The sequence below is a fragment of the Vulpes vulpes genome, chromosome 3, assembly GCF_048418805.1.
Source record: "Vulpes vulpes isolate BD-2025 chromosome 3, VulVul3, whole genome shotgun sequence".
NCBI lineage: Eukaryota > Metazoa > Chordata > Mammalia > Carnivora > Canidae > Vulpes > Vulpes vulpes.
Genome location: NC_132782.1, coordinates 106,855,689 through 106,880,625, shown reverse-complemented (window position 1 = coordinate 106,880,625; position 24,937 = coordinate 106,855,689). Strand labels below are relative to the sequence as shown.

General features: G+C 51.4%; 1 protein-coding gene across 1 annotated transcript in view; it reads right to left on the bottom strand.

The window, feature by feature from the left end:
- Positions 1 to 24,937, bottom strand: part of TEKT5 (tektin 5) — a 41,472-nt gene that overhangs the window by 11,576 nt on the left and 4,959 nt on the right. The window contains exons 3-6 of the mRNA XM_026002976.2: positions 24,393 to 24,476; positions 23,500 to 23,570; positions 18,748 to 18,891; positions 14,421 to 14,643 (exon numbers count right to left, since the gene is read on the bottom strand). Of these exons, the coding sequence (XP_025858761.1) occupies positions 14,421 to 14,643; positions 18,748 to 18,891; positions 23,500 to 23,570; positions 24,393 to 24,476 (522 nt within the window). The remainder of the gene's footprint in view (positions 1 to 14,420; positions 14,644 to 18,747; positions 18,892 to 23,499; positions 23,571 to 24,392; positions 24,477 to 24,937) is intronic.

Here is a 24,937-nt window from a genome sequence, read left to right as displayed (position 1 = left end):
AGCCCTGAGCTGTGAGGGGCACCTTGAGCCCCAGAAACATCCCCTCTTCCGCAGGCCCCAGGGGTATTAACCATTCTGCTCCCACAAAGCCCAAGAAGCAGGGGGAAAGAGGCTCCTGAGGCAGGGTGCAGCCTGGCTCACCCAGGCTGGGCGGGTCGCTGCGGGATTGGCCCAGGGGGTCACCCCATGGGAGGAGCCTCAGCAGCCTCACTCAGAAGCTGGAACTCAGTTGGGAAGGAGGTGGAGGCAGTGGAGGGCTCAGCTCACCCACCGGGCTCCCCTAGGCCAGGGCTCTGTGTTCTGTGCTGCAGCCGCAGGGTTGAGACAGGAGGTCTGGGGGAGTCCTGAGCCTCTCATCTGTAGTGCATGGTGTGGGGGAGCAGTAAGTCACTCTGGGCCACTAAGCCCCTCTGCAGTCACACAGATCTAGGTTCAAATGCCAGCTCCTGCTCTTCCCCACTGTGTGACCTTGAACAGGCCACTCCACGTCTCTATGCCTCATGCAATCAAGCTCTTAACATCTACCGAGCCCCTTCACCAAGGAGCCCCTTTCACAGAGCCAGACACTGGGTGGGGCACTGGTTCTCCTGTGCAAAACCAGCATAACAATAACTCACCTGCATTACATGAGATAGTGTGTGCAAACTGCTTAGTCCAGTGCCTGGCACATACCATGGGACTGTCCTGCACCCCCACTCTATCCCTGACCCCCTCCTGCAATGTTCAGGCTATTAGATTTTTTTCTTTTGGGATCATTGGTCTTTTTCCTTTTCTTTCTTTCTTTCTTTCTTTCTTTCTTTCTTTCTTTCTTTCTTTTTTTTTACTGTAAGAAAGTAGGAAACTTAGATTCATTTGACAGAATTTGTTTTCTCAGGCAACCCATAAACTCCCTCAGACCTCCAGTCCAGGGCTCAGGCTTAGCTTCCATTAACCCACTTATTTGGATGTAAGGGGTCAAGGCAGCCTGTGCAAGGGAGGAGGAATGTCCTCTTTCCCAGCCTCTGGAATGTGGCTCGGAGAGGCGGCCAGCCCAGGGCAGATGGCGGCCCACATCCTCCCAACCAAACTTCTTTTTGTTAACCAACCCTCCTCCAGGCAGATACCCAGCCACAGGGGCCTCCGTGCAGGGTGTCTCGGAGGTAGGAGCCCTGGGTCGAAAAGTCAGGAGACCCAGGTTCCCATCCAAACCCTAACACAAACCAGCTGTGAAGCCCACGCCCACTCAGAGCCCTGGGCCACTGGGGTGATTTCCTTACCGGGCACATGGGGATCAAGGCCTGTGCTCCCTCGCTGGCTAGGGTGCTGCAAGGTCTCCCGGACCAGGCGATGTGCTCTGTACCCTAAACCATGGCCAGTCTTCCCCGTGTGCCTGGAGCCACTTTCCTGGAACCCAGCCTGAGACCTGTTAGCTGCAGGGATGGCTCTGGTGTGTGTGTTTTTAAGCCTTCATTCAACCCTGTCCAGATGTCAGGGAGTCCGAGTACACAGCCTTCCGGAGCATCTGGAAGATGCTCTAACAGTGGACAGCTTTTTCTGTAAAGGTCAGTGTGGTAGATATTTCAGGCTTTATGTGGTCTCTGTCACGGCCACTCGGGCACTGTGGTGCCAACGGAGTCCCAGATAATATGTAAATGTACAGAGATGGGGGGGCGGAAATCCTGTGTTTCAATAAAACTTTATGTACAAAAATAGGCTGAGAGGGGGAAGAGTGGGCCTTGGGGCCAGAATTTTGAGACACCCTGCTGTAGCCCATCACAGACAAGTCCTGATTACCCTAAGCAGCCCATGTCGTGCAAGGCTGCTGCTCCTCTGGGGTTTCCTACATTTAGAAAATCATTTTTCTACTGCCTTGTCACTCCAAGTGCAGTCTGTAGACCGGCATCGCTGTGGACTCAGAGCGCTTTTTAGAAACGCAGGGTCTTAGGCCCTGCCCCAGACCTACCAAGGGAATCTGCGTTTCAGCAAAACCCTCAGGGTGATCCCATGCACCATAAAGTTATAAAGTGGGAGGATGAGCTCGAATTTGTAGTTTGAGGGGGAGTTCTCTGGCTGCTGCCACATGGAGGGTGGAAGGAGGAGGGCAGTGGGCACTGGAGAAGCAAGAGGACCCACACCGAGGTGGGATGGAGAGACATGGAAGGAGAAAGGTCACATGGGTATTCAAAAGGTAAAACAAGGAGCACTGGTAGCAGATGGGAGGGGGCCAAGTGAGGCGAGGCCAGGTTTCACAGATCTCAGCCTACCCAGCCCTAAAATTAGGAGGAACCTCCTAGAAGAGAGGCGTGGGAGCCGCCAGCCTGCACACGAATGCCAGCACCTAAGTCCTGAGCATGCGGCCTGAGCAAATCGCCACACCTCTCTGAGCCTCAGTACCCCCATCCATATAACGGAGATGACAGTAGTATCCACCTCAGGGGGTGACCGAGACGACTGATGTAGGCACCCCACGTTTAGCACTGTGGCTGGCACACAGCCAGCACGCTCTAGATCTGGGTTTCTCAACTGGAGCACTTTCCACCTGTTCATCTGTCCATCTATCCATCCATCTGCCTATTTGCTATCTTTTTTCTTTCGTCTTCATTTTTAAAAAAATTATTTGTGAGAAAGTGAGCAAGCATGAGTGGAGGGAAAAGGGAGAATCAGACGCCCCACTGAGCAGGGAGCCTGATGCGGGGCTCGATCCCAGGACCCTGAGATCATGCCTTGAGCTGAAGGCAGATGCTCAACCCACCCAGGCACTCCTAAACGTGACCTGTTATTATTAATCATTACCACTCTTGGGGATCCCTGGGTGGCTCAGTGCTTTCGCACCTGCCTTTGGCCCAGCGCGCAATCCTGGAGTCCCAGGATCAAGTCCCACGTCAGGCCCCCTGCATGGAGCCTGCTTCTCCCTCTGCCTGTGTCTCTGCCTCTCTCTCTCTATGTCTATCATAAATAAATAAAAATAAATCTTTTAAAAAATCATTACCATTCTTATTATTCTCAGGCTGCCCCCATGGGAGTGGGGGGATGCTCACGACGATTCCCAGCAGGAACTCTGCAGCAAGACACCCGGACTCAGATCGTGGCCCTGCCGTTTACTAGCTGGATGAGGGCAGGCTTTACGCAACTTGCTCAGCCTCGGTTTCCTCATCTGTAAAATGGGGCTAACGACAATTCCTTCTTTACAAGGCTGCCCGAGGGAAAGAGGACTTAACACAAGGAAAGCACTGAGAACCCTGGCTGCACACAGTAAGCTTAGTCTTTAGGGTGATTCTTCTTTTTCTCCTTCTGCTTGTGGCCTGATGGCTCACCAGACCCAGACTGGGATCAACCACTGTCAGCCCTCGCAGGGGAGCAGCTGAGGGCAAACTGCACCCCTCACCCACTGCCCCCCTCCAGGCCCCTGGGTGGGGAAAGGGCGAGGTCCACGTTGGAAATGGGCTCTGGCTGTGTGAGGTGTGAACGGCAATTGCCAGGTCTGTCTGTGCCCAAACCAACCCCGCGGCTCAGCGGAAAAGTGCCCTGATATTCCTGGCTGGAACAGAAATCCACCCAAAGGCTTTGAAAGGGGGGGATGGGTCTGGCGGGGTGGCTCGCCATGTAAAACTATCTGCCTGCGTCTTGTCTTGTGACAGCAGAGAAAGCGTCTAAGGCCAGGAAATTACTTTTGATGTGGAGGGGGAAAAAAATGGATTTAGCAATTCTAGCCGGCCTTAGGCTTCTGGGTGCTTTGTGCAACCTTGCAGATTCATTGTTTTCCAAATCGCGCCAAGCCAAGGGGTTTCCAAGGAGGTGCCTGGCTCAAGTGCAGCCTTCTCTGCTCAGGAAGGGAGAAGGCAGCTTGGAATCCTTTTGCTGGTCAAATGGTGGAAGGTTTTCAAGTAAAGCCACTCCCGGGGACAAGGGGAGAGAGAGAGGACAGGACCGCTCAGAGTGACCTCACCAGAAATTTAGGTCATGAAAGCTCGAGAGCGTGCTGTCCCAAACTCAGCACATTGACAGAGGCAGATGCTTCTTTGTTGTGGGGGCTGCTCTGTGCCTCGTGGGGTGTTTAGCAGCAGCCCTGGGTTCTATTTGCCATGTCAGTAGCTCATTGCCCTCACAGTTACGACAACCAAAACATCTCCAGATATTGGCAAATGCCACCGGGGAGGAAATTCGCCCCAGGTGAGGAGGAGGAGCCTGTTGACTAAGCCCTATTCCCAGTCATTGCTGTCCAGAGGTGGCCAGCTGCCTTTGGACAATGCCAAGCCAATGCAAACACAAGCTGCTGAGAGGCCGTCCGAGGTCAGGGGTCCTGCAAGCCCTGGAGGAGGCTCTCTGCTAAAGAGGACACTTGTGTGAGTGTGAAAATTCACGGTCGTCCATCAGCTCGGATCTTCAAGTTCCCTTCATATTTATCAAAATTTCTATTTAATTGTGTGCTTTTAAAAAAAGAGTTTATTTATTTACTCATGAGAGACAGTGAGAGAGGCAGAGATATAGGCAGAGGGAGAAGCAGGCTCCATGCAGGGAGCCTGATTGGGGCTCCATCCCAGGACCCCGGGATCACGCCCTGAGCGTGATGCTCAACCACTAAGCCACCCAGGTATCCCAAATGTGTTTGTTTTTTAAAAAACCAGTCTCCCCTATTAGAACATAAGCCCCCTTGAGGGCAGGGATCTTGTCCCATTCATGTTGTATCCTCAGAACCTAAATCAGAGTCTAATACATAAGATATGCTAAGTGGGCATCTGCTTCCGGGAGTCAGGGAATTAACAGACATTTGTTGCATGTCTACACCTGGGAGATACACCTGGAGGACTTGTTAAAACTCAGATGGATAGGTCCCAGAGTTTCTGATTCAGAAGGTCTGGAATGGAGCTCAAGGATTTGCATTTCAAATATGGGACTGGGTGATGCTGATGCTGTCGATCCAAGGACCACACTCTAAGAAACACTGGTCTGAACTCAGAACCTCTGGTTCTCAATCTTGGCTCAGGGAGTCTAAAAGGTTGAATAAATACCCAGGCCACACCCCAACCACTTAGATCAGGATCCCTAGAGGCAAGACCTGGGCTTCTGGGTGATTCCAGTGTGCAGCCAAGCCCAAGAACTGCTCCCCTGCACCCTCCCCTCTCATCTCACAGTCTTATACATCAAGACACGGAGATTCAGAAAGTTAGTCACTCTCCCGAGATCCCTTAGCTCTACCAAAATTCATCCCTGGTCTTCTGACTCCAAACTCCATGTTCTTTCAGCCACCTTGCTTGCTCTTCCCTCCAGATGGGAGGTCAGAGCCCGGCTTTTGGAACCATCCTTCCAGCTGATCTTCATGGAGCACCAGCACGGAGGTGGGCAGAGCTGTTGTTATTCTCACAGATAGGGGTCAACCATTGCCACTTTCCCAGCAGACGGGGAAAACGCTGGCCTTGGCCACTTAGCCAGGAAGTACTAGGGCCAGAATTGAGTGCAGCCATCTGCACCCACCAGTGGGGCTCACACGTGGAGATGCCAGGGGTATCTGGACCGGGACAAGGAGAGCAAATGCAACAGCCGGGCAGCAGGTCCCGAGCAGGCAAACAGCCAAAGACCCAGAAGTGGACAACCCACAACTTGGAAGAAATTAGCAAATCGCTAGGACCTAGCTGAGGATGAGACAACGCTCTTCTTCGGCCAGGCAGCATCTTATCGGCTTCCTGTGTCAGCTGTAACCAATCCCAGCGATGGCCCCACCCTTGGCTTCCAGTCAAAGGCCAACACCAGCTGGAGCTTACACTGGGGAGAGGGAAGGAAGAGCTTGGAGTATTGATGGTGGCCACAAAGTGGGCCCGACACAGCCTCATTTGCACCGGCCACCCGGAGCTCAGGACTGCTGGTTCTCTCCTGTTCTCTGAGGCCTCTCCTGTCTGGTCCCTCCAGTGTTCTGCATTTGTTGGCTGCCTCCCCAGCTCTGGACCTCAGCCCTCTCTTCCTGATTCCAGCAGTTTCTCTCCCATTTGTTCAGTGTCACTGCTGACAGATATATGGTGACACAGTCCATTTCCCCATCTCCCGGCCCTCAGAACTGCCCTTACCTGGTCTCTCACAGGCCCCTCAGGATGGGTGACTCAGGCACACGTGGCCCAGGTACAGCAATGAGACCTATGTCCAAGGGACACAGGCGAGCCTCTGATTCCTCCTGGTGTAAGGGTGAATATTAGGCAGAGACCTACCGCACGCCACCCCGAGGCTTTTCTTGAGTTACCCTGCCCTACCCACATACCATCTGTATAAGGATTTCATTTTTCTTCAAATCAACCCCCTTTTCAGCGTTGGACAAATGTATTTGAAATAGGATCTTAATTTCATTGCCACAAGTGGAAAACCAATCTCCCTCACCATTAATAGAGGGTACCATAACAAGAGAGAAAGTGGGAAAAAGGTTAGTCTAAGTTCTTTTGTCTTTAGGGTTTCAAAGCCTGCTTGAGACTCAATGCCTCGCCGTCAGATAGAAAGATGTTAAAGGCAAATTAGCATCACTTCCAGTCTTGGCGCTATCGGAAAGCCTGATGACACTTGGAAAAGGGAACTTTCTCGCCAAGCTGCAATGGTGTTGAAGGCTCGCACCCGCCCCTCCTCCCCAGACTACCCACAGCCACAGGGGCAGGCAGGCCGGCTCCACTTCCCCTGGGCTGGGCCAGTTTTAGAAAGAGCCGTCAGTAGCTTGGCTGCGGGTACCGGTGCTGGACAGGATCCGGCTGCTTGCAAAGCACAAAAGTATTTCCCACTCCACAATGGGTTCCAGACCTCCTTGGACAAACACGGGGGCTGGCAGTAGGAGCTGGGGCCCTCAGATCGCCGGCTTTGGGCCCTCACCCCTCAGACACTGACTTCCTGCGCTGGCACTGCATCCCAGGCAGGGAAAGGGTGTTCTTTTGGTGTTAATGACCGCTTGGAAAGCAAAACCCCAAAGACATCTCAGAGTAAAAGCAATGGCTTTCAAGGTTAAAATTCATAGTCCTTCTGTGTTCTGCTCAACTCTTCCCATGCCTGACTGCCTTATACATCTGCTTTCTTACATTTCCCCCGACGCATGTGGCAAAACGTGCTAATGCATGAGCCTACAGGAACCCAGGCGAGTAATGCAAATGAGTTAAGTGGCCCATGACAGGGGTGGTGAGGACCAAGGTGAACTGGAGAGCCTGGGCTCCCACTCACTATTCCCCTGGAGAAAGCTGAGCTCAGGGTTGCTAGAGCTACCCACTTTTCTACAGGTTCTGGAAATCTGAACTGTTCTGTGAAATCTCCATTTTTTAACCAAAAAGTTAAAAACAAAAACAAGCCACAAAAGACCTGTATGAGGAGTCCATAAACATATGGACATTCATGTCCACTGCAGCTTTAAAGGTGACAGCCCAAACTGGAAACAGCTCTCGTGTCCTTAAACAGTGGAATGGATAAGCAAATTCTGGTATGTGGATACAATACACACCAGGGGTGTCTACGTACAATATAATATCCGCACAACACACACTGCCCCACAATAGAGAGTCAACCAGACTCACAATTACGCTGAAAGAAGCCAAATGAAAAAAAAAATGAATAGGGTACCTCTCCCTTTATAAAATATTTCTAGAAAATGCAAATTCAAGCAGATCAGTGGTTGTGTGGGATGGTGGTCGGGGGTGGAGGAAGATGACAAGGAGGCACAAGGAAACCGCCTTTTATGTGTTCACGATCTTGATTGAGGTGGTGGCCTCATGACATATATTGGTCAAAACTTCTCAAATTGTACACTTCAAACATGTGCACCTAATTACATGTCAAGGATAAATAAAGCTGTTAAAAAAAAAAAAAACATGGGGGCCAAAGACAGGTGGGCCAAGTTCAGCCCACGGACTACTAGGTTTTGTCCTTGGATTGAAACCACTCACCAGCGTTTACCTGAGGTGCGGTGCACCATGCATTTCAGGGGGTGGTGCTGGGTTTACAAAGGCGAGGAGTCCCCGGGACAGCAGTGGTGCAGACCAGCCCGGTCCCTGTGAACATGCTGACCCATGGACAACTGGCAGGTGCTACCCAGACAGAGCCTGTCACCTGTACCTTTCTGGCCACACTCTCAAGGTTTTCTCTTTGGAAATCGAAAGCGGTTGAAATTTCTCTGTAAATCAAATGCCCTTTTAACGAGCTGCCAGCTACTCCGTGGGTACTCTCAAAAGCAAACAGGGCGGCAGGGAGGCCACAGCAGTAACCCAGGCAGGAGATGGTGGAGGTCCCCCAGGGTGGAGGCAGAAGGGGGCAGCCAGAGGATCACGGTGAGGTTCTGAAAGTAGAACCGACTGGATTTACTGATGGAGCGGCCGCGGGATGGGAGAGGAAGAGAGGCATCCTAGTGGGCTCCAAGGTTTGGGACTGAGCACTCCAAGTCAGAGCCCTGGAAGCCCCTGGAAGCCCCTGGAAGCCTGAGCCACAGAGAAAAAATGAGGCAGCAGGCAGCAGGGTAGATATCCTCATGAGAAAGCTGGCTCCTGTTTGCTACCAGAAAGCCCACAGCACGTGCAAGGACAAAGCTGCTGAGAGGAAGTTGAGAAATCCCACTTATCTCATTGACAGCCTGACCCCCCAGCTCCTGACGTTCTCATTTGCTCCAGACACATTCACATCCAAGACAGGAAAATATGACTTTGACTCAAGGGCTCGCATGACCAAGAGGTGCAGAAACCCCAGAGGGGCGTTTGCCTCTGCACAAATGGGGCTGACCCTGGTGACAGGGTAAGCTGGCCAGATCCATGCGGGAGGGACGACTGGGCTCGGCTTGGAAGCTTGGAAACAAATTGCACTTAGGGAAAATCGGATTAGACTGGATGCCCGAGGTTTGCCTTCGGAAGGATTTGGTTCCCCCAATACTCTGAGTCTGGAAGAGGGGAGGAAAGAGAGACGGAGGGAGACAGCTGCTCACCCAGATGTCTGTCAAAGCTGACTTTGCTGGACAACCCACCCTCCGGCTACTTCCTTCTGGCAGCACCGCCACCCTCACTGCCCCCTCAGCCCCAGCCGGTTCAAAACACAGGCCCTCAGGCCCAGCAGATTGTTCCGCCAGCATCTGCATTTCAGTGCAATATCCGGGTACTGGTACTATCTGACACACGGGTCTACGCGGCTGTTTCCCAAGAGTCAGGCCTCCACCAACCACCCTTACCATGTCCACCATACCCCCTTCACACCGTTCCTCGCTCAATGAACAATCTTAGCTGCAAATCCATTCAGTTGTTAAAAACAAAACAAAACAAAACAAAACACCTCAAATGCCTCTATTCGAAAATAAAACTTTGTATCCCTATCATCTGGAAAGTCGGCATCATTTTTGTAAGTGCAAATAACCATAAAAGTGCATGAAACAAGAGGCAAGTAAAACCATGCTATTTAAGGTGGTGGCCTCATAACATATATTGGTCAAAACTTCTCAAATTCCCCCAAGGCCGGCACTCGCTGTTTAGAAGAGGTGGAGAAGGTCGTCTAGCATGTGATCATTTCAGGGACTGAAACAGGCCTGAAGGAAGAATCACGTTCTTGCTTGCGATACACTCACTGTCACTTGCCCTGCCAGGGCCTGGCTTCCACACTTCAGGATAAGCACTGCTCTAGAGCGGTGACCCCATCCCTCCCCCGGGTCACCTTTCCCCCACATTAAGAGTCCACCCCCTTAACAAAGCATATTCAACTGGGTCGTTGGATACAGGTGGGGACTCATGCTGATCTGGAGTCCCGGGCACTCCAGGACCCCTAGGGGGTTCCCAGCTCTCAGGAGGCATCGATTCTCAAAGGCAGCAGCCTGCTCCCAGGTCAGCAACTGCTCCAGCCCAGAGAAGTCACCAGCCTCTCTTCTAGCAGAGGTCAACATGACTGGGACACACCCCGGGCCCCAGAGTGCGAGGATAAAGTGCATGGACGAGATCCAGGACATATTACAAAGTTTAGGGTGTGGCCTTAGGGGTGGGAACCCTAGGATCATGGTGAACAGCTAAGGCTATCTATACACCTCCATACCCCTGCTGGATTCAAAGTCTGCATGGGGAACTGTGTAGACCTGGCCTTTCAAAGTGGATTCCTGTGACTACCTGGACAATACTTACTTTGTAGCATGGGTGAGGATGGGGGCTTCCAGAAATGCTCCTTGCCAAGGGAATCAGGTTGAGCTCAACAATTAACAAGTAAAATTTTAAAGGAGAATTTCAAATCCTCCATCTGAACCCACCACTGAAAGATGAAATGGCTAGGATGCCCAGGTGGCTCAGCAGTTGAGCATCTGCCCTTGGCTCAGGCCATGATCCCAGGGTCCAGGGATCAAGTCCCGCATCAGGCTTCCTGTGAGGAGCCTACTTCTCCCTCTGCCTATGTCTCTGCCTCTCTTTGTGTGTCTCTTATGAATTTTTTTTAAAAAGTGACATGATTGCTATATATTTACCTTCATTCCATCAACTCCTTCTTTTATTATCTTAGAAGCACATGATATAGGATCGTCACCAACCAGGAGGCAAGTCCTCGCTCAGGGAGTGTTGTCACAGGTGCTGGGCTGGGGTGTGGTGTGTTTCAAATGGGTGCTGGCTTATTTGCAAAGCAGGTGGTGATTAAATGATAAATATTAATAAAAATCCTCATAGTTACAAAAACTCTCTCATCAGGGAGGAGGAGACTGTTGGTAACAATTCCAAACTTCCCTGGAGAAATCTAGGGAAAAGGCTTTGCTCCCCACCATCACCCAAGAGATCCTTTTTCTCCCCATTGATAATAGTATGAATACTTAGTTACCTTTTATTGAATGTTTATCATGAGCCAAGCACTGTGCTAAGGACACCACAGAAATGTATGCCTTGATCAACTAACTCTACTGTTCCCTGTTTCACCGAGGAGAAACCAGTCGCTGAGACCCACCGAAGGAGCTTCTTCAAGTCACCTCCAGGCCTCAGACCTTGTGCCATGAAACATGACAAGGTGCTGTATTTGACCCACAATATGAAATGTCTCCTCAAAAGAAACTGCTTGATCTGCCTTTGGGGCATCTGGGTGGCTCGGTCGGGTAAGCATCTGACTGTAGCTCAGGACATGATCTCAGGGTCCATCTGCTACATGGAGGAACCGCGGAGACACCATGCTCGGTGAAATTAGCCCGTCGCAAAAGGACAAATAGTGTAGATTCCAGTCATGTGGAAGTGTGACCTGGAGTGGTCAATTTGTAAGAGACAGAAAGGAGGGTGGTGGCTGCCAGGGGACAGGGGACTGGTGAGTGGTTTAATGTACATGGAGTTCCTTAAACCTGGGAGTTCTTTTCAGTTTGGGAAGATGGGAAAACGTTCTGGAGACAGATGGTGGTGATGCTTGCACAACAGCCTGAAGTTACTTTACACCAGTGAACTATACACTTAATAGTGGTTGCTACGGACTGAGTGTGTGTCTTCCAAAATTCATGTTGAAACCTCATCCCCATTGTGACAGTAAGAGGAGGCGGGGTTTCAGAGAGACAGTGAGGTCCCTAGTAGGCTCATGAATGGGATTTTAGTGCCCTGATATGAGAGACCTCGGAGAGCTCCTCCCATCTGTGCCATTGCCATGGGAGGACACAGCGAGAAGATGATGTCTGTGGATCAAGAAGCAGACACCGAATCTGCCCAAGCTTTGGTTCCTGAGGCTTACAATCATGTAAGATAAATGTCTATTGTTTATAAGCCTCCCAGACTGCGGCATTTTTGTTACAGCAACCTGAACAGACTAAGAAAATGGTACTCTTTTTGTACCACAATAATAGGACAACTTTCCCCAGAAGGAAGGAAGGAAGGAAGGAAAGTAGGAATGAAGAGAAAGAAAGAATAGGCTTGAAATTAAAAGTATTAATTTTTACTGGATTCATGGATCATTCTTTAAAAAACATCAACAGGAAACTCAACATTGTAGATTCCTCTCCTTCATCGAACAAAGATCTAAGGGGTGTCTACGGTGTGCCAGGTGATACACGAAGCAGGGGGGCTACATAGCTGGGTTGGGAGTCATGTTCTGGGGAGATGCAGACAAGTCAACCAACTAATACAGTAAAATCATAGCCACCGACACAGTGTTTACTCTGGACCAGGCACTAGTTCGGCTGGTTTACCTACTACGTTAACTCAGATAATCCTTCTGGCAACCCTGAAGTCAGAACCAATATTATCCCCATCCTACGGATAAGGAGACTGAGGCACAGAGAGGTTAAGGAAACTGTCTAGGATTGCTGAGATGGGGAGCCAGGACTCATACCCAGGCAGCCACGCTCTGTCCGTAGTGATAATCTATGTAAAACTGCACGTGCAGTCAGCAAGCTGCAACCCGTAGGCCACATCTGGCCCACCGCCGACTTTGGTAAATAAAGTTTTATTGGAACACAGCTGTGGGATGCCTGGGTGGCTCCTGGGATTGAGTCCCGCATTGGGCTCCCCGCAGGGAGCCTGCTTCTCCCTCTGCCTGTGTCTCTGCCTCTTTCTCTGTGTCTGTCATGAATAAATAAATAAAATCTTAAAAAAAAAAAAAGTAATACAGCCGTGCTCATTTGTGTCCATATTGTCTACGGCCGTCCAGATGAGCAGGACTTGAGTAGTTGCGACAGAAACCGTACGGCCCACAGAGCCAAAAAGAGGATCTGGCCCTTTACAGGATCTGGCCGAACTAGTGCCTGGTCCAGAGTAAACACTGTGTCGGTGGCTATGATTTTACTGTATTAGTTGGTTGACTTGTCTGCATCTCCCCAGAACATGACTCCCAACCCAGCTATGTAGCCCCCCTGCTTCGTGTATCACCTGGCACACCGTAGACACCCCTTAGATCTTTGTTCGATGAAGGAGAGGAATCTACAATGTTGAGTTTCCTGTTGATGTTTTTTAAAGAAAGTGTCTCAACCCTGCTTTGGGAAGATTAATAGAAAAGTGTTCAGGAAAGGAGGGAGGGAAGGCACATCTGCCAACTCTGTCTTCTCAAGATAGTTCACATCTCTCCCTCCCCCTCCCATCTGATGCACAGGTGGCCATCGCCCCTCACTGGATGCCCTCAAGAGCCTCTTAACCATGCTGTGTCCACGCCCCACCTCTGCAACCGTTTCCCCTCTTTCTCTGGAAAGAGATCTACCAAGGATGAGATTACATCCCAATCCCTTCCGTTTAAAGACCTTCTAAGCCTCTCTACTGTTCTCAGAGTAAAGTCAGGACCCCTCACCATGACCTACCAGGACCTGTAGGACCTCAGCCTGCCCAGGGCTTCAACCTCATACCACACATGTCCTTTGTACTCACTGGCCACTCTCAGGATACTCTTCCCACCATCTCTTGCCTGCCCAACTCCCTAGTGACCTGCTCTTGATGCCACCCAGTGTAGGTCCCTATGTGAAGCCCTGATGCTTCTCTTTGCTCTTCCCTCATACTAGAAACTTCCATTTTCTCTGCTCCCTCCATACCTGAGGCTCTAGGGTGGCGTTTGTGGGGGCTTACACTGACCCTGTCTAATTTCCATTGAACCTTGCATGCCACACCTCCAAATATATATATATATATGTATATATATATATATATATGTATATATATATATACATATACATATATATAATATCCTTTATATATGTACATACAACATATCCTTGAATCTACAATTCTATTTTGTGAATGCAGGTTCAAGGCTAGTCCTTTGTCACCACCTCCCCCAATCAGACTGTCGTACCTATGTCCTTCAAATGTGTAGATTTTATAGCCACCACTGCTCCTACACCAGAATGCAAATCCCCTGAGGATAGGGAGCAAGGGGTTATTTGCACAGCCCCTGCTTTCATTCCCAGCGGCCAGCAAACATGTGGCACCCAGTATGTTCACTGAGTGTAGATGGAGCAGGGAGGATAAATTCCATGCAGGGAGGACCCCCAGAAATGTGAGACAGCACACTGCATTCCCACAGGAGCAGTAGAAAGGGCAGGCAATATGGCAGTGGCAGGAGATAGTGACAAAACTAGGCAATCCTTCACCCCTGATGCTGTGGAAGCCTTCGAAGGTCAAAAGGTTACATTTCCAAAGATGTGGGCCAAGAGCTGCTCGGCCCATTTCCTGGGGCTCTGATAACTGCGGCCATGTTCACTGACTATGTTCTGCTGCAGGGCCTTCAGATGGAGCGAGGGACCCTGGGGGCCGCCAGCATCCTCTTGGGTGATGTGCTGATGGGCAGGCCAAGCTCCAAGCTCCATCATCGGGGGGAGCAGGGAAGGGTCTACCCCAGATGCTGGAATCCCTGTGGGATGCTCATGGCCCTTCCCCTTTCTGGGGGACACGCTCCAGATCCGGACCAATAGGCCGGTTCAGCGCCAGGGGTGGGTGGGCAGCTTGGCCAGATGCCGCTGAGGCCCTCAGGAGGCAGGTGAGGACTCAGCTGAGTGGACAGTGGTCCTTACGTGCACACGCGTGAGTCTCACTTACCTTAGCCAGCTGTATCTGCAGCTTATTCTTCACGTCTGTCACCTCGGAGATTCGGGCACTGAAGGCCAGGTTGGTGTGGGTAAACTGCTTCCAGAGCTGATCTGACAAGGTCTGGAAGAGGTTCTCAGCCTCCTCACGCAGCCGGATGGAGTTGGCCCGCATGTTCTGCGAGTGCCTGATGTTGTCATTGCTGAACTTGGCCCAGGTCTCAGGCACAGAGATCCTGCAGGAGGTACAGGGATGAACTAGGGATGAACTGAACTCAAGACAGGAATTGGGATGGGGGTGGAAGGCAGGTCTTGGAGAACCCCCAATCCCAAGTCTCATGCTGGGCACTCTTGCCATCTCGAGTGGGACCAACTCTGTTGGGGGGTCACCCTGGGCACTGTCGGATGTTTAGCAGCGCCCCTCTGCCTGCCAGATGCCAATAGTACTGCCCCTCCAGTCATGACAACCAAAAATGTCTCTAGACATTGCCAAATGTCCCTTGGGAGAGGGGGATCCACTGTCCCTCGTTGAGAACCACTGGGCTAATCCATCCCCCTCGTCCCCCATTTTGCAGGGCAGGTATCTGGAGCCCAGAGCACCTGGTGAATTGTAGGGAAAAGAGAGATTCCTTCAAAAAGCTCTTTTTCTGAGCACTCCCTTCTCACCACCAAAATCATGAGCCAGGCCACGAAGCAGACACTGGGGCACGGTGCTGGCTGCAGGGCCCTTTCAATTCAGTGACGAGAGCGTGCCCATGCTACCTGCCCCACCTCACTCATTCAACGATTCAACGAACGTTGTCTGAGCGACTACCACGTGCCAAGCACTGTTCCAGGCACCCAGGTCAGAGCCAGAAACAAGAGCATCAACGTCCCTGACCTCATGGTGCTAAGCTTCCAGGAGGGGAAGATAGACATCAAATAAAGAAGATATTTACGCATGGTGTATGTACTGTGAAGGACTTTAGCCGGGGAAAGACAGGCTGATGGAGTGCAGCCATCATGCGTCTGTCAGGGTCATAAATGGAAAGAAAAAGGATCGGAAGGCGTCGCGGGGCTCCTGGGTGAGCCGAGGCACAAGGCTGTCACCACTGAGGGCCAGAGCAGAGGGAGGGGAAGGAGAGGGGAAGCCCTGGTGGGGGAGAGAGTGGGAGCAATCCACCCCCAACCTCCTGCTCCTCCTGCCCTCCGCCTCCCGCTGGTGCCTCTCCTCCAGGCTGAACCCAAGTGGGAACCAGATGGGAAGGCGGTCTGCTGCAGTGGGCAGCCCCCACTATAGGACGGCAGCCGGAGAGTGGATCTGGGGGGGCGGGGGGATGAACGGAGACACAGACTATTATCAGAAAAGGCAGGCAGGGAAAGCTTCTCAGAGGTGGTGCAGCATAAGGTATTCAGTTTAGACAACAGAAAGTACTTCCTGGCAGAGTCTGCAAATCCCTGCAACACACAGCCGATGTACTGCATGGGGGTCTTCTCCTCTGGGAAGCCTCTTAGAAGGAGGGGCACGTATTTCTCGGGAGCCGGCTTCATTTCGGGGGCAAACCAGACTGGGTGACTTTTTAAGATCTCCCCTAGCTGGGAAGTCTCCAGTTCTTAAATAAAACATCTCTCTTCTCAGGCAGTAGAAAAAAGAGACTCAATTTTCTGAAATAGAAGTCTCCTTTCAACATTTTAAAGCACACTTAGATTGCATGGTGAATAGAAATTTTTAAAAACCATATATCATATGTGGTCGCCTCGTCTGTCTTTTGCAGGAATTTTAAAAAATCAAGCAGTAACGGGGGTCTCTCAGCCTTCTGGAGGCGGGAGAGGGCACGGTGTCTGATCCAGACCTTTCAGCCAACAAACACTTGAGGCTCAGAGAGGTGAAGTGTCTTTTCCAAGGTCACACAGCTACTCGTCATCGATCCATGAAGGGAGAGGCACCTGGGATAGCAGAGAGACTGCGGACTGACTCGGGAGCGTGCCTCCTGCTGCTGAACGGAGCACTGTCAAGGTCAGGAGCAGCAACCTCTAAGCCCTCGCCCTCCCCTGGAGCAGACAGCTGTGCTCCCCAGAGAAAACAACCCGCTCCATCACACTCTCCTTGGGGGGCATGTGCCAGAGGCAGCTTGTCTGCTGGAAGGTGGTGTGCTTTAGTAAGTGGGACGATCTTTCTGGAGCTTGTGTCCTCTAAGGATGGAGGAGGTGGCAAGCTTTGCCAGGAGGCCGGAAGGTGCCGAGGTAAAACACAGGCTCCGTGTCCAACGTGGGCTCACACTGTGGCTCTGCCACTCGCTATGTGAGGTTGGTCCAGTTGCTTCAACTCTCTGAGCCTTATTCTCCTCATAGTAAAATGGGGAGAATAATGGTATCTACCCTGCAGTTGTTGAGCAACTAAACGTGAAACCCCTATTTGGCACCTGGCAACAGGAAGCGCTTGATAAGTGTTTTAGAGTCACAAGACGCTGTTTGCAAAGTGTCTAGCACTTAGCAAACATCCAGCAAAGGGCACCTACTACCAGTACCATCACCATCATCATCATCATCGGTTAAACTGGGGCAAGGAGAACTTGGGTGAGCAGAGATCCTTGCAATGTGGTCTCCCAACGTCCTTTCGCCCGCCCTGCTATGGCCCTGTTTCAAGAAAACCTCCAATACAGAGCCTGGGTTAGCACATCTGGTGAGCAATCAGTCACAGCTGCGGCACTTGCCCTCCAGCTGGAGTCGCTGGACGGGGACTTTAAACAGCAGGCCCCGAGTCTCTGCCAGCTCCTGGTTTTGAGCTCTCAGGGAGGCATCTGTCTGGGAAGGGGATCCTCCAGACTCCCACTCCGGATAGCCAGCTGCTGCTGAGGCGACGAGGTGCCTGAAGTCCTGCTCACATGGCCAGTGCCATGGGGAGCGGAGGGGGGGGTGTCCCCTTGTTGGGAACAGGAGGAGGAGGAGGGTCCCCATGAGTTGCCACTACCGGAAACCCCAAAGGGTCATTGCAACACTTTGATATTTACTGGGGTCCAGCTGGTGGCCCCAGGTTCAGACCAAGGAGACTGCCAAGAAATTCCTTTCCTCTCTTCTTTCTTCCCCCGCTCCCTTCCTCTTTTCACTCATTTGCTCACTCAACAAGCGTTTACTGTGTGACAGGCACAAATATGTGTCCTAGAAGTCTTCTTTCTCTCTCTTTTTTTAAAAAAGATTTTACTTATTTATTCATGAGAGACACACAGAGAGGAGAGAGAGAGGCAGAGACACAGGCAGAGGGAGAAGCAGGCTCCATGCAGGGAGCCCGACGTGGGACTCGATCCCGGGTCTCCAGGATCACACCCTGGGCCGAAGGTGACACTAAACTGCCGAGCCACCCGGGATGCCCTCTCTCTCTCTCTCTTTTTCTAAGAGACCAAGAGAGATACCACCATCTCTACTTGTACCCAGAGCACTGCTCTGTCCAGCCCTCATCATCCCAGACCTTAGACTGCCGATTGGGAAAGCAGGCCTAAGTTCTGCGTGAAATTCCATCAACAGGGACATGCCTATGACATAGCCAGGCACACAGAAGGCACCTACCTCGGAGCTGCTGTGACAAGAAAATGAGGCCACACCGCAAACACTCAATTCATGTTCGCTGCTGTCTTTCCCCCACACTGGACTCTGTGCTCAGCGCTCCACACACCCACCTTTTTATACTCAGAGCAGCTCTGGGAGGTGGGCACTATTTTTACTGCAGTACAGATGGGGCCCAGAGAGATTAAGTACTTTGTCCCAAGCATGAGTGCAGAGGCTGAATCTGAAGCCAGGCAGCCTGGCTCCAGAATCCACTCTTAAGCCGCCACCAGCACTGACGGGCATTCGTTGGCTCTTGCAGCAGAGCTTGGATTCCTCCTCCGCCTGGTTACAGCCATTCTATTTTGGATTTGTTTGATGGAATTGCCACTCGGGGTGCCTGGCATGCCCTGGCTCATGGCAGTGGCTGTGTGACCTTCCCTAAGCCAATCTCTTACACCCCCTTGCTGGAACTTGAATCTTGGGCAAAGTGGGGCAAGAATGAAGAGAGGAGGGCTCTGACAATACAGCTGATTAGCTCCCACTGCCTGGCTCATTCAAGCTGCTAGAACCTTCCTGTCCATCCAGCCTTCTCCTGAAGTCTGTGGCTCCCTCAGCAGCCTTCCAGTAAATTCCATCTTGTCTTATGTTAGCCAGCATTGGATTCCGTGGCTTGCAACAGAGAATCCTCACTCACCCACTTTGCCTCTTACTTGACTGATGCATGATAACCCCTTATGGTTCCTTGGCAGAAGCAGACCTGGAAGCCCTCACATCCATCAAGCTCGGCCAGAGATGGGTACCAAGAGCCCACTACTTACGTGCCATCGACTTTCTCCATGCCATGGAAAAAGCTGATGCAGTCTGACGTGTTCCTCAGGTTAAAGCACTTCTCATCGATAAACTGGGCTGAGGTTTTGTCCTCCAGGTCCCTCTCCAGAGCATGCTGAGCATCTCGGTTATCCCTGTGTGGGGCAAGGATTTGTCCCTAGGTTATGTACTTACCCAGAGTCCCTCACATGACGTGACCCAGGAGCGTGGTGCAGAGCCATTGCTGAAAGCCAAGCCTCTGGACTCCCAGAAGGGTGCTCTGTCTATCCCCAGTGGCTTCTCGGCCTCTTCCCACTTTGATGCCCTCATCACACTACTCCCATCCCCTTAATACACTAGGATCTGTTGTCATCTAGAACAGGGGTGGACGAACATTTACTGTAAAGGGTCAAATACTAAATATTTTGGGCTTTGTAAGTCATAGGGTCTCTGCTGCAACTACTCAGCTATGCAGGAAAACAGTAAATGAACGGGCATGACTATGTCCCAATAAAACTTTACAGAAGCAGGTGGTGGGCCAGACTTGGGCCCTCAGCTGTACTTTGCTGACTCGATTGAGAAGATATGAATTCTCACTGCGGACAGAGCCCAGTATTGATTTAGATCACTTCACAGATCATTGTGTTTGACCCTATGCTGGGCACAGAGGGAAAAGACATGAACTCATTCACTACCAGTGACCCAGTCACTACTACCAGATCCAGTCACTACCTTCCAGTTGCTTACAGATTTGTATAAATAGAGCAGAGATAAATAAAGAATGGTAGGGTTTGAAAAGGATACTAAGTAATGCAGAGGAGGAAGCCATTAACTCCAGGTGAGAACGTTTCTGAGGTAGGTTCCATAAAACAGTAGACAGGTGGGCGGGGGAATGAGGAGTCCAAGGTGAGGACTTTACATGTGCAAAAGCAAAGAAACGAGACATCCAGGTGTTTAGGGACCTCTTAGCAGCTCATTAAGGCTGACAGAATAAGGGGCTGGCAGAGTCAGGAGCTAGGGGGAGCCAGGACCTGGACAGTCAGATGGGTAGGATCAGAGACCGGGCAGAGTCAGGGAGCCTGCAGAGCTAGTGACTGGTGGGGCGAAGCATGGGACAGTCAGGAATTGGACAGTCAGGGATGGGTGGAGTCAGGGAGGGGGCGGAGTCAGGGTGGGCGGAGTCAGGGACTGGACAGAATCAGGGAGTGGGCGGAGTCAGGCAGTGGGTGGAGTCAGGGCCTGGACAGAATCAGAGAGTGGGCGGAGTCAGGGACTGGGCAGAGTCAGGGAGGGGGCGGAGTCAGGGGCTGGGCAGGGTCTTGATTGGGCGGAGCCAGGACCTAGACAGAGATGGTGGGATCAAGGATTGGGTGGAGTCAGGGAGGGGGCGGAGTGAGGGGCTGGACAGCATCAAGGAGTGGGCGGGGTTAGGGAGTGGGCGGAGTCGGGGTGGGCGGAGTCAGTGACTGGGCGGAGCCAAACATTGGCCGGTCAGGGATGGGGGAATCAGAGACTGGGCGGAGTCAGGGACACAGTAGAGGTGAGCCGAGGACAGTGGTAGGGCCAGTACTTGGTGCCTTCAGGGCTGGTATCTTGCCTGGGAACCTTAGACTTACAGGCCACCGTGTGCCAAACTCCAGACCCTGGAGAACCACTTTTGTGGTTCTTGTCATGTTCTCAAAGTACCTGTGCTATTATTTACTTACTACTTTTCATAAATCACTTCTAAAATATAAATAAGTGTATTTTATTTATTTTTTTTAAATTTTTTTTATGTATTTATGATAGTCACAGAGAGAGAGAGAGAGGCAGAGACACAGGCAGAGGGAGAAGCAGGCTCCATGCACCGGGAGCCCGATGTGGGATTGGATCCTGGGTCTCCAGGATCGCGCCCTGGGCCAAAGGCAGGCGCCAAACCGCTGCGCCACCCAGGGATCCCAAATAAGTGTATTTTAAAGGGAAAAATCTGCATCGCTCTCTTTAATGGAACATCAGTAGCACCTTCCATTATTGGGTCACCTCAAACATAAATACTAAGAAAACACTAACAGAATCCTAGCTAGAATCTGTTGTCTCCAGAAGGTTCTAAGCCTGAACCCTTCTGTCTCTCTCTTAATAGAAACAAGATTAATCAGTGTTAAAGACACACAAGCATCGACTGGGACTCTGCCCTTGAAGTGCTTGGAAGTGACGGGGAGTAACCTTCACTGAGCCAGCTGATGTCCAGACACCAACTAAAGTGAGTGGTGCACATTTCATACTGGGGTGTCTGTGTGTCTGTGCGTCCGTGTGCATGTGCATGATCCTTCTCTCTCCCTCATCTTTCTTGGCTTCTCTCTGTCTTGGGGATTTTGTGTCTCTTTCTCTGTCCCTCTCCCCTGTCTCTGTTCATCTTTTTTGCCACTTTCTCTTTCTGCTATGGACACCGGATGCTGGTGACAGCTTTCAAACAGGCTGGAAGCAAAGAAAGTAAATCGTGTTGGTGGGTTCCCACTTATCAGAATGCTCAGGGAGTCATGTTGGGACAGGAGAAACCATCCTGAGTCCCCTGAGGCCTTCTGAATTGGCAGAACCATGGAGGAATGGGGCCCTGTCCTGCCTAATGAACTGGAACGTGAAGACCAGAATGTAGAAAAGAAACATGCCAGAGCCTTAGAGGGGACCCAGGGCCTCAGAATCCCTGGTCTACTGGTCCAGCTAATGAGCCTAGAGAAAGAGGGGGCATCCCCTGTCTCCCCACCTCAGCCAGTGACGTAGAGCCCAGCCAGAGCCAAGGCTCACCCTGCTGTCGGCCTGCAAGGAAAAGCCCTGATAGGGCTTCTGCTCAGCCTTTTCTGCCTTGCCAAGGCTTCTGGTGACATAGGGACACAGCTCCGCCTGGATGCAGGCCTGAGGCCTCCCCCAGACAACCATGAGGCCACAGGCCAGCACCAGGGAGGCCACCTGAGCCGGTCAGCAGTGGAGCCTCCCCACGGGGGCAAGGCTACACTGAGTTCTACCCAGCCACTGAGGCTCCGGCCAGTGCCAGGTTAATCAGGGAGCCCTGGCAACATGAGCTGCTTCCTGCCAGAAAACAGGCCTCCTCTGCCAGAGAGCCACTGCCCAAGGTCAAAGAGCCTCTCTCGAGGGTGGCTCAGCCTCTGTTCTGGCAAAGGGGAGGGATGCCTCTCCACCTGCTCACGTTCTCTACCCCCCACCCTCCCTGCCCCAGCTGCCTGCACCTCTCAGTGTCTGTCCTCAATCCCCCCAACTTTTCCTCTGTCTCTGTGTCCACCCCTCTCCTCCTCTCTAGCTGTTGGTACACTTCCACATCTTGCTTCCATGCTGAGATTGCACAAGCAGTCCCCCCCTCACCGTCCCATCTTGGGATTTCCCCTCCTTGAGTCCAGCTCCCCAATGTCAAGTCTGGGATTCTGTTCACTCTGTGGGCTCAAACTATCCCCTGTCCCAAACTCCAGCCCTCTGTCACCCTCATATGCCGAGTTCCTGCCATAGCCTTAAATAGGGAACCTCAAGCACAAATAGGGAACCTCTCTTTCTTGCCCAAAGTGATCATAAAAATAAGGGCAAGAAAAAACCCAGTGAAGACATTTCCTTACCCGAAGCACTCCCTTTGTTAAAAAGATTCCTTTTTAAATATAAATATGTAAGGGTTTGTTTTTTTTTTAAGCATATTGATGTATAGACAAACACGAGGCAAACAATAGTCCAGGTGGGAGGTGAAAGTATCAGAAATCAGGTCAGAGGCGTGCAAATGACCCTGCTTTCATCCATTTACAGGTCCCTGCATCACTGCTGTGTGTGCACCTGATTTCAGACACCTCCGCCTCTGAGATCTGCCCTGACCACACCCTTAGATCTGCAGGGAGATTTTCAGCACTGCCCTGGATGCTGTTCTATCCTGGGTGATCCTGTCCCTTCCACCTACTCCTCAATGGAGGCGGGGGCTGCTCTGTGTGTATTGGGAGGGCAGGTGACTGCTCCTTCTGGGGCACAGCAAGCCCCCAGAGCCTAGCTGCAAGCCGCCTGACCCCTGAGCATCTCGTCCAGGTTACCCACATGCCCCACGCAGCTGGAAGGGGCAGCTGTGGCTAGGTGACCAGCCCTGCTCTTGTCCTGTGTGTCTGAGTACACGAAGAGGAGAAACCAGGAGAACAGCGCACCCCATAAGAGTTGAAGGCAGTGCCCAGCTCCAGCATCAAGAGGGAAGGCTACCTCCAGGGGAGCCAAGCACCAAGGGCTTCGCTATGGGCCCCAAGCCCTGTAAAACTCAGGTCTCCCTTTAATTATGAGGGGGAGCCTCCTGGCTTGTCATGATACTGGTTATGTAATCTTCCAAGAACAAAAAGATGATTGCTTTTGAAGACTCCCGGCTCAAGGCGCCTGCCAGCTCCCCTCTGGAGATGCCCTGGCCCCTCACCTTGATGCCTGATGCCACCCGCTCTCAGCCATCTCCCCAAGTTCAGAACAAACACGGGGAAGCCCCAGGCTAAGAGAGGCCTCAGTGAGGCCCATTTCTTTTGCCAAGGCACTGCGTGCAAATAATAACAATCAGCAACGGTGGTGGCAGCACCGACCCCGCTGGCCTTGCAGATGCTATAAATCAGGATTTTATTTTCTTCCCTGGAGAGCTGGTTGTTAAACACTTGCCAACGCACCACTGACCAAAAGAACCACCTAGAGACGGACAGCCATCTGCTTGCCCTCGGAAACCAAGGAGACCCAAAACAGATGCCAGAAGGGGGAGAGAAAGCAGTTCTTACCGCATCTGGATATCAATTCTTTGAGCTAGTTTTCTCATCTGTTCTTGGCAACATTTTAGCAAATCTACTTCCTGCAGTGAAAAATATCAAAAAAACAAAAAAACAAACAAACAAAAAAACAGCATCACTTAGAAAGTCATGGCACCTCACTTCCCAGGCTAGTGACTCTACCCCTGCCTCTTGCAGCCCACCTTGACCATCCCCCCAAGGTGAAATGTCAGGGCAGGGTCCATTTCCTGCCTCATCCCACCTGATCCCTGGGCCAGATTAGGTAAGGGTCAGCTGTGGAGGCTCTACATTCCTCGTCTTTTTTTTTTTTTTAAGATTTTATTTATTTATTCATGAGAGACAGAGAGAGAGAGGCAGTGACACGGGCAGAGGGAGAAGCAGGCTCCATGCAGGGAGCCCAATGTGGGACTCGATCCTGGGACCAGGATCACCCCCTGAGCCAAAGGCAAGCGCTAAACTGCTGAGCCACCCAGGGATCCCCTGCATTCCTCGTCTTACTTCCTTTTTTATACACTTTCTGATTAAAAGAAAATTTAGCACCTACTATGTGCCCAGTGCTCATTTGTAGATTGTTTCATCATTATATTAAATAATGCATATGAAATGCTACAGTGTATGACATCCAGTAGGTGCTCCATAAACACTAGCTTTTGTTATTGTTACTTATTGGTATTATTGTTATGTTGTTCATTTTGGAGATCAAAACTGAGGGTCCCATGACCTCACTTCCCTGTTCTCTATGGAATGTAGGCCCTCAATGATGCTTTCTGAGCCCTGAGTTTTCATGCGGTGACACATGGCTTCTGCTCCTGATGGGCAGCTCAGAAACCTCTGTGACTAGACGAGCCTCCTCCCTTGGGGTGGGGGGGCGGGGGGCCTCTTACCTGGATAAGGTTCTTCTCCACATCGTCATGGACCAAATCAATCCCAATCCTTTTCTCTCGATGGTACAGGCACTCCAGGGCCACCTGTAGGGAGCAGCAGGAGTAACATGTTTTCCCTGCACCCATATGGAGACACTGACCAGAGGCGACTCACATCCACCTTTGCTATAATCTGTTTTATCCTCAGGAAACCTGGATGCTTCATGTGGCCTCATCGCTGTGCACATGAGCGGGCTTCCACCTCCCCTTCTCCCTCCGTGGGGACCACGGGGTGCCAGGACTGCCAATGTGTAGCATGCTGGTACCTATCTCTCAGGTTTGCTGTGTGGATTAAGTTGGTTCGACAAATGTAAAGCACTCAGAATATGGTCAAAAATTATTACCTATGAACATGTATGAAAGCCCCTTTTCGAAGATCTGTAAATGGGGAGGAGGGGAAAGCTTTGCAAAGTGACCAAGGCCACGTGAGACCCAGGCAACCCTGTGACACAGCCATGCACCTTGCAGCTGTCATGGGGACATGGGCAGAATGGAACAGAAAATGG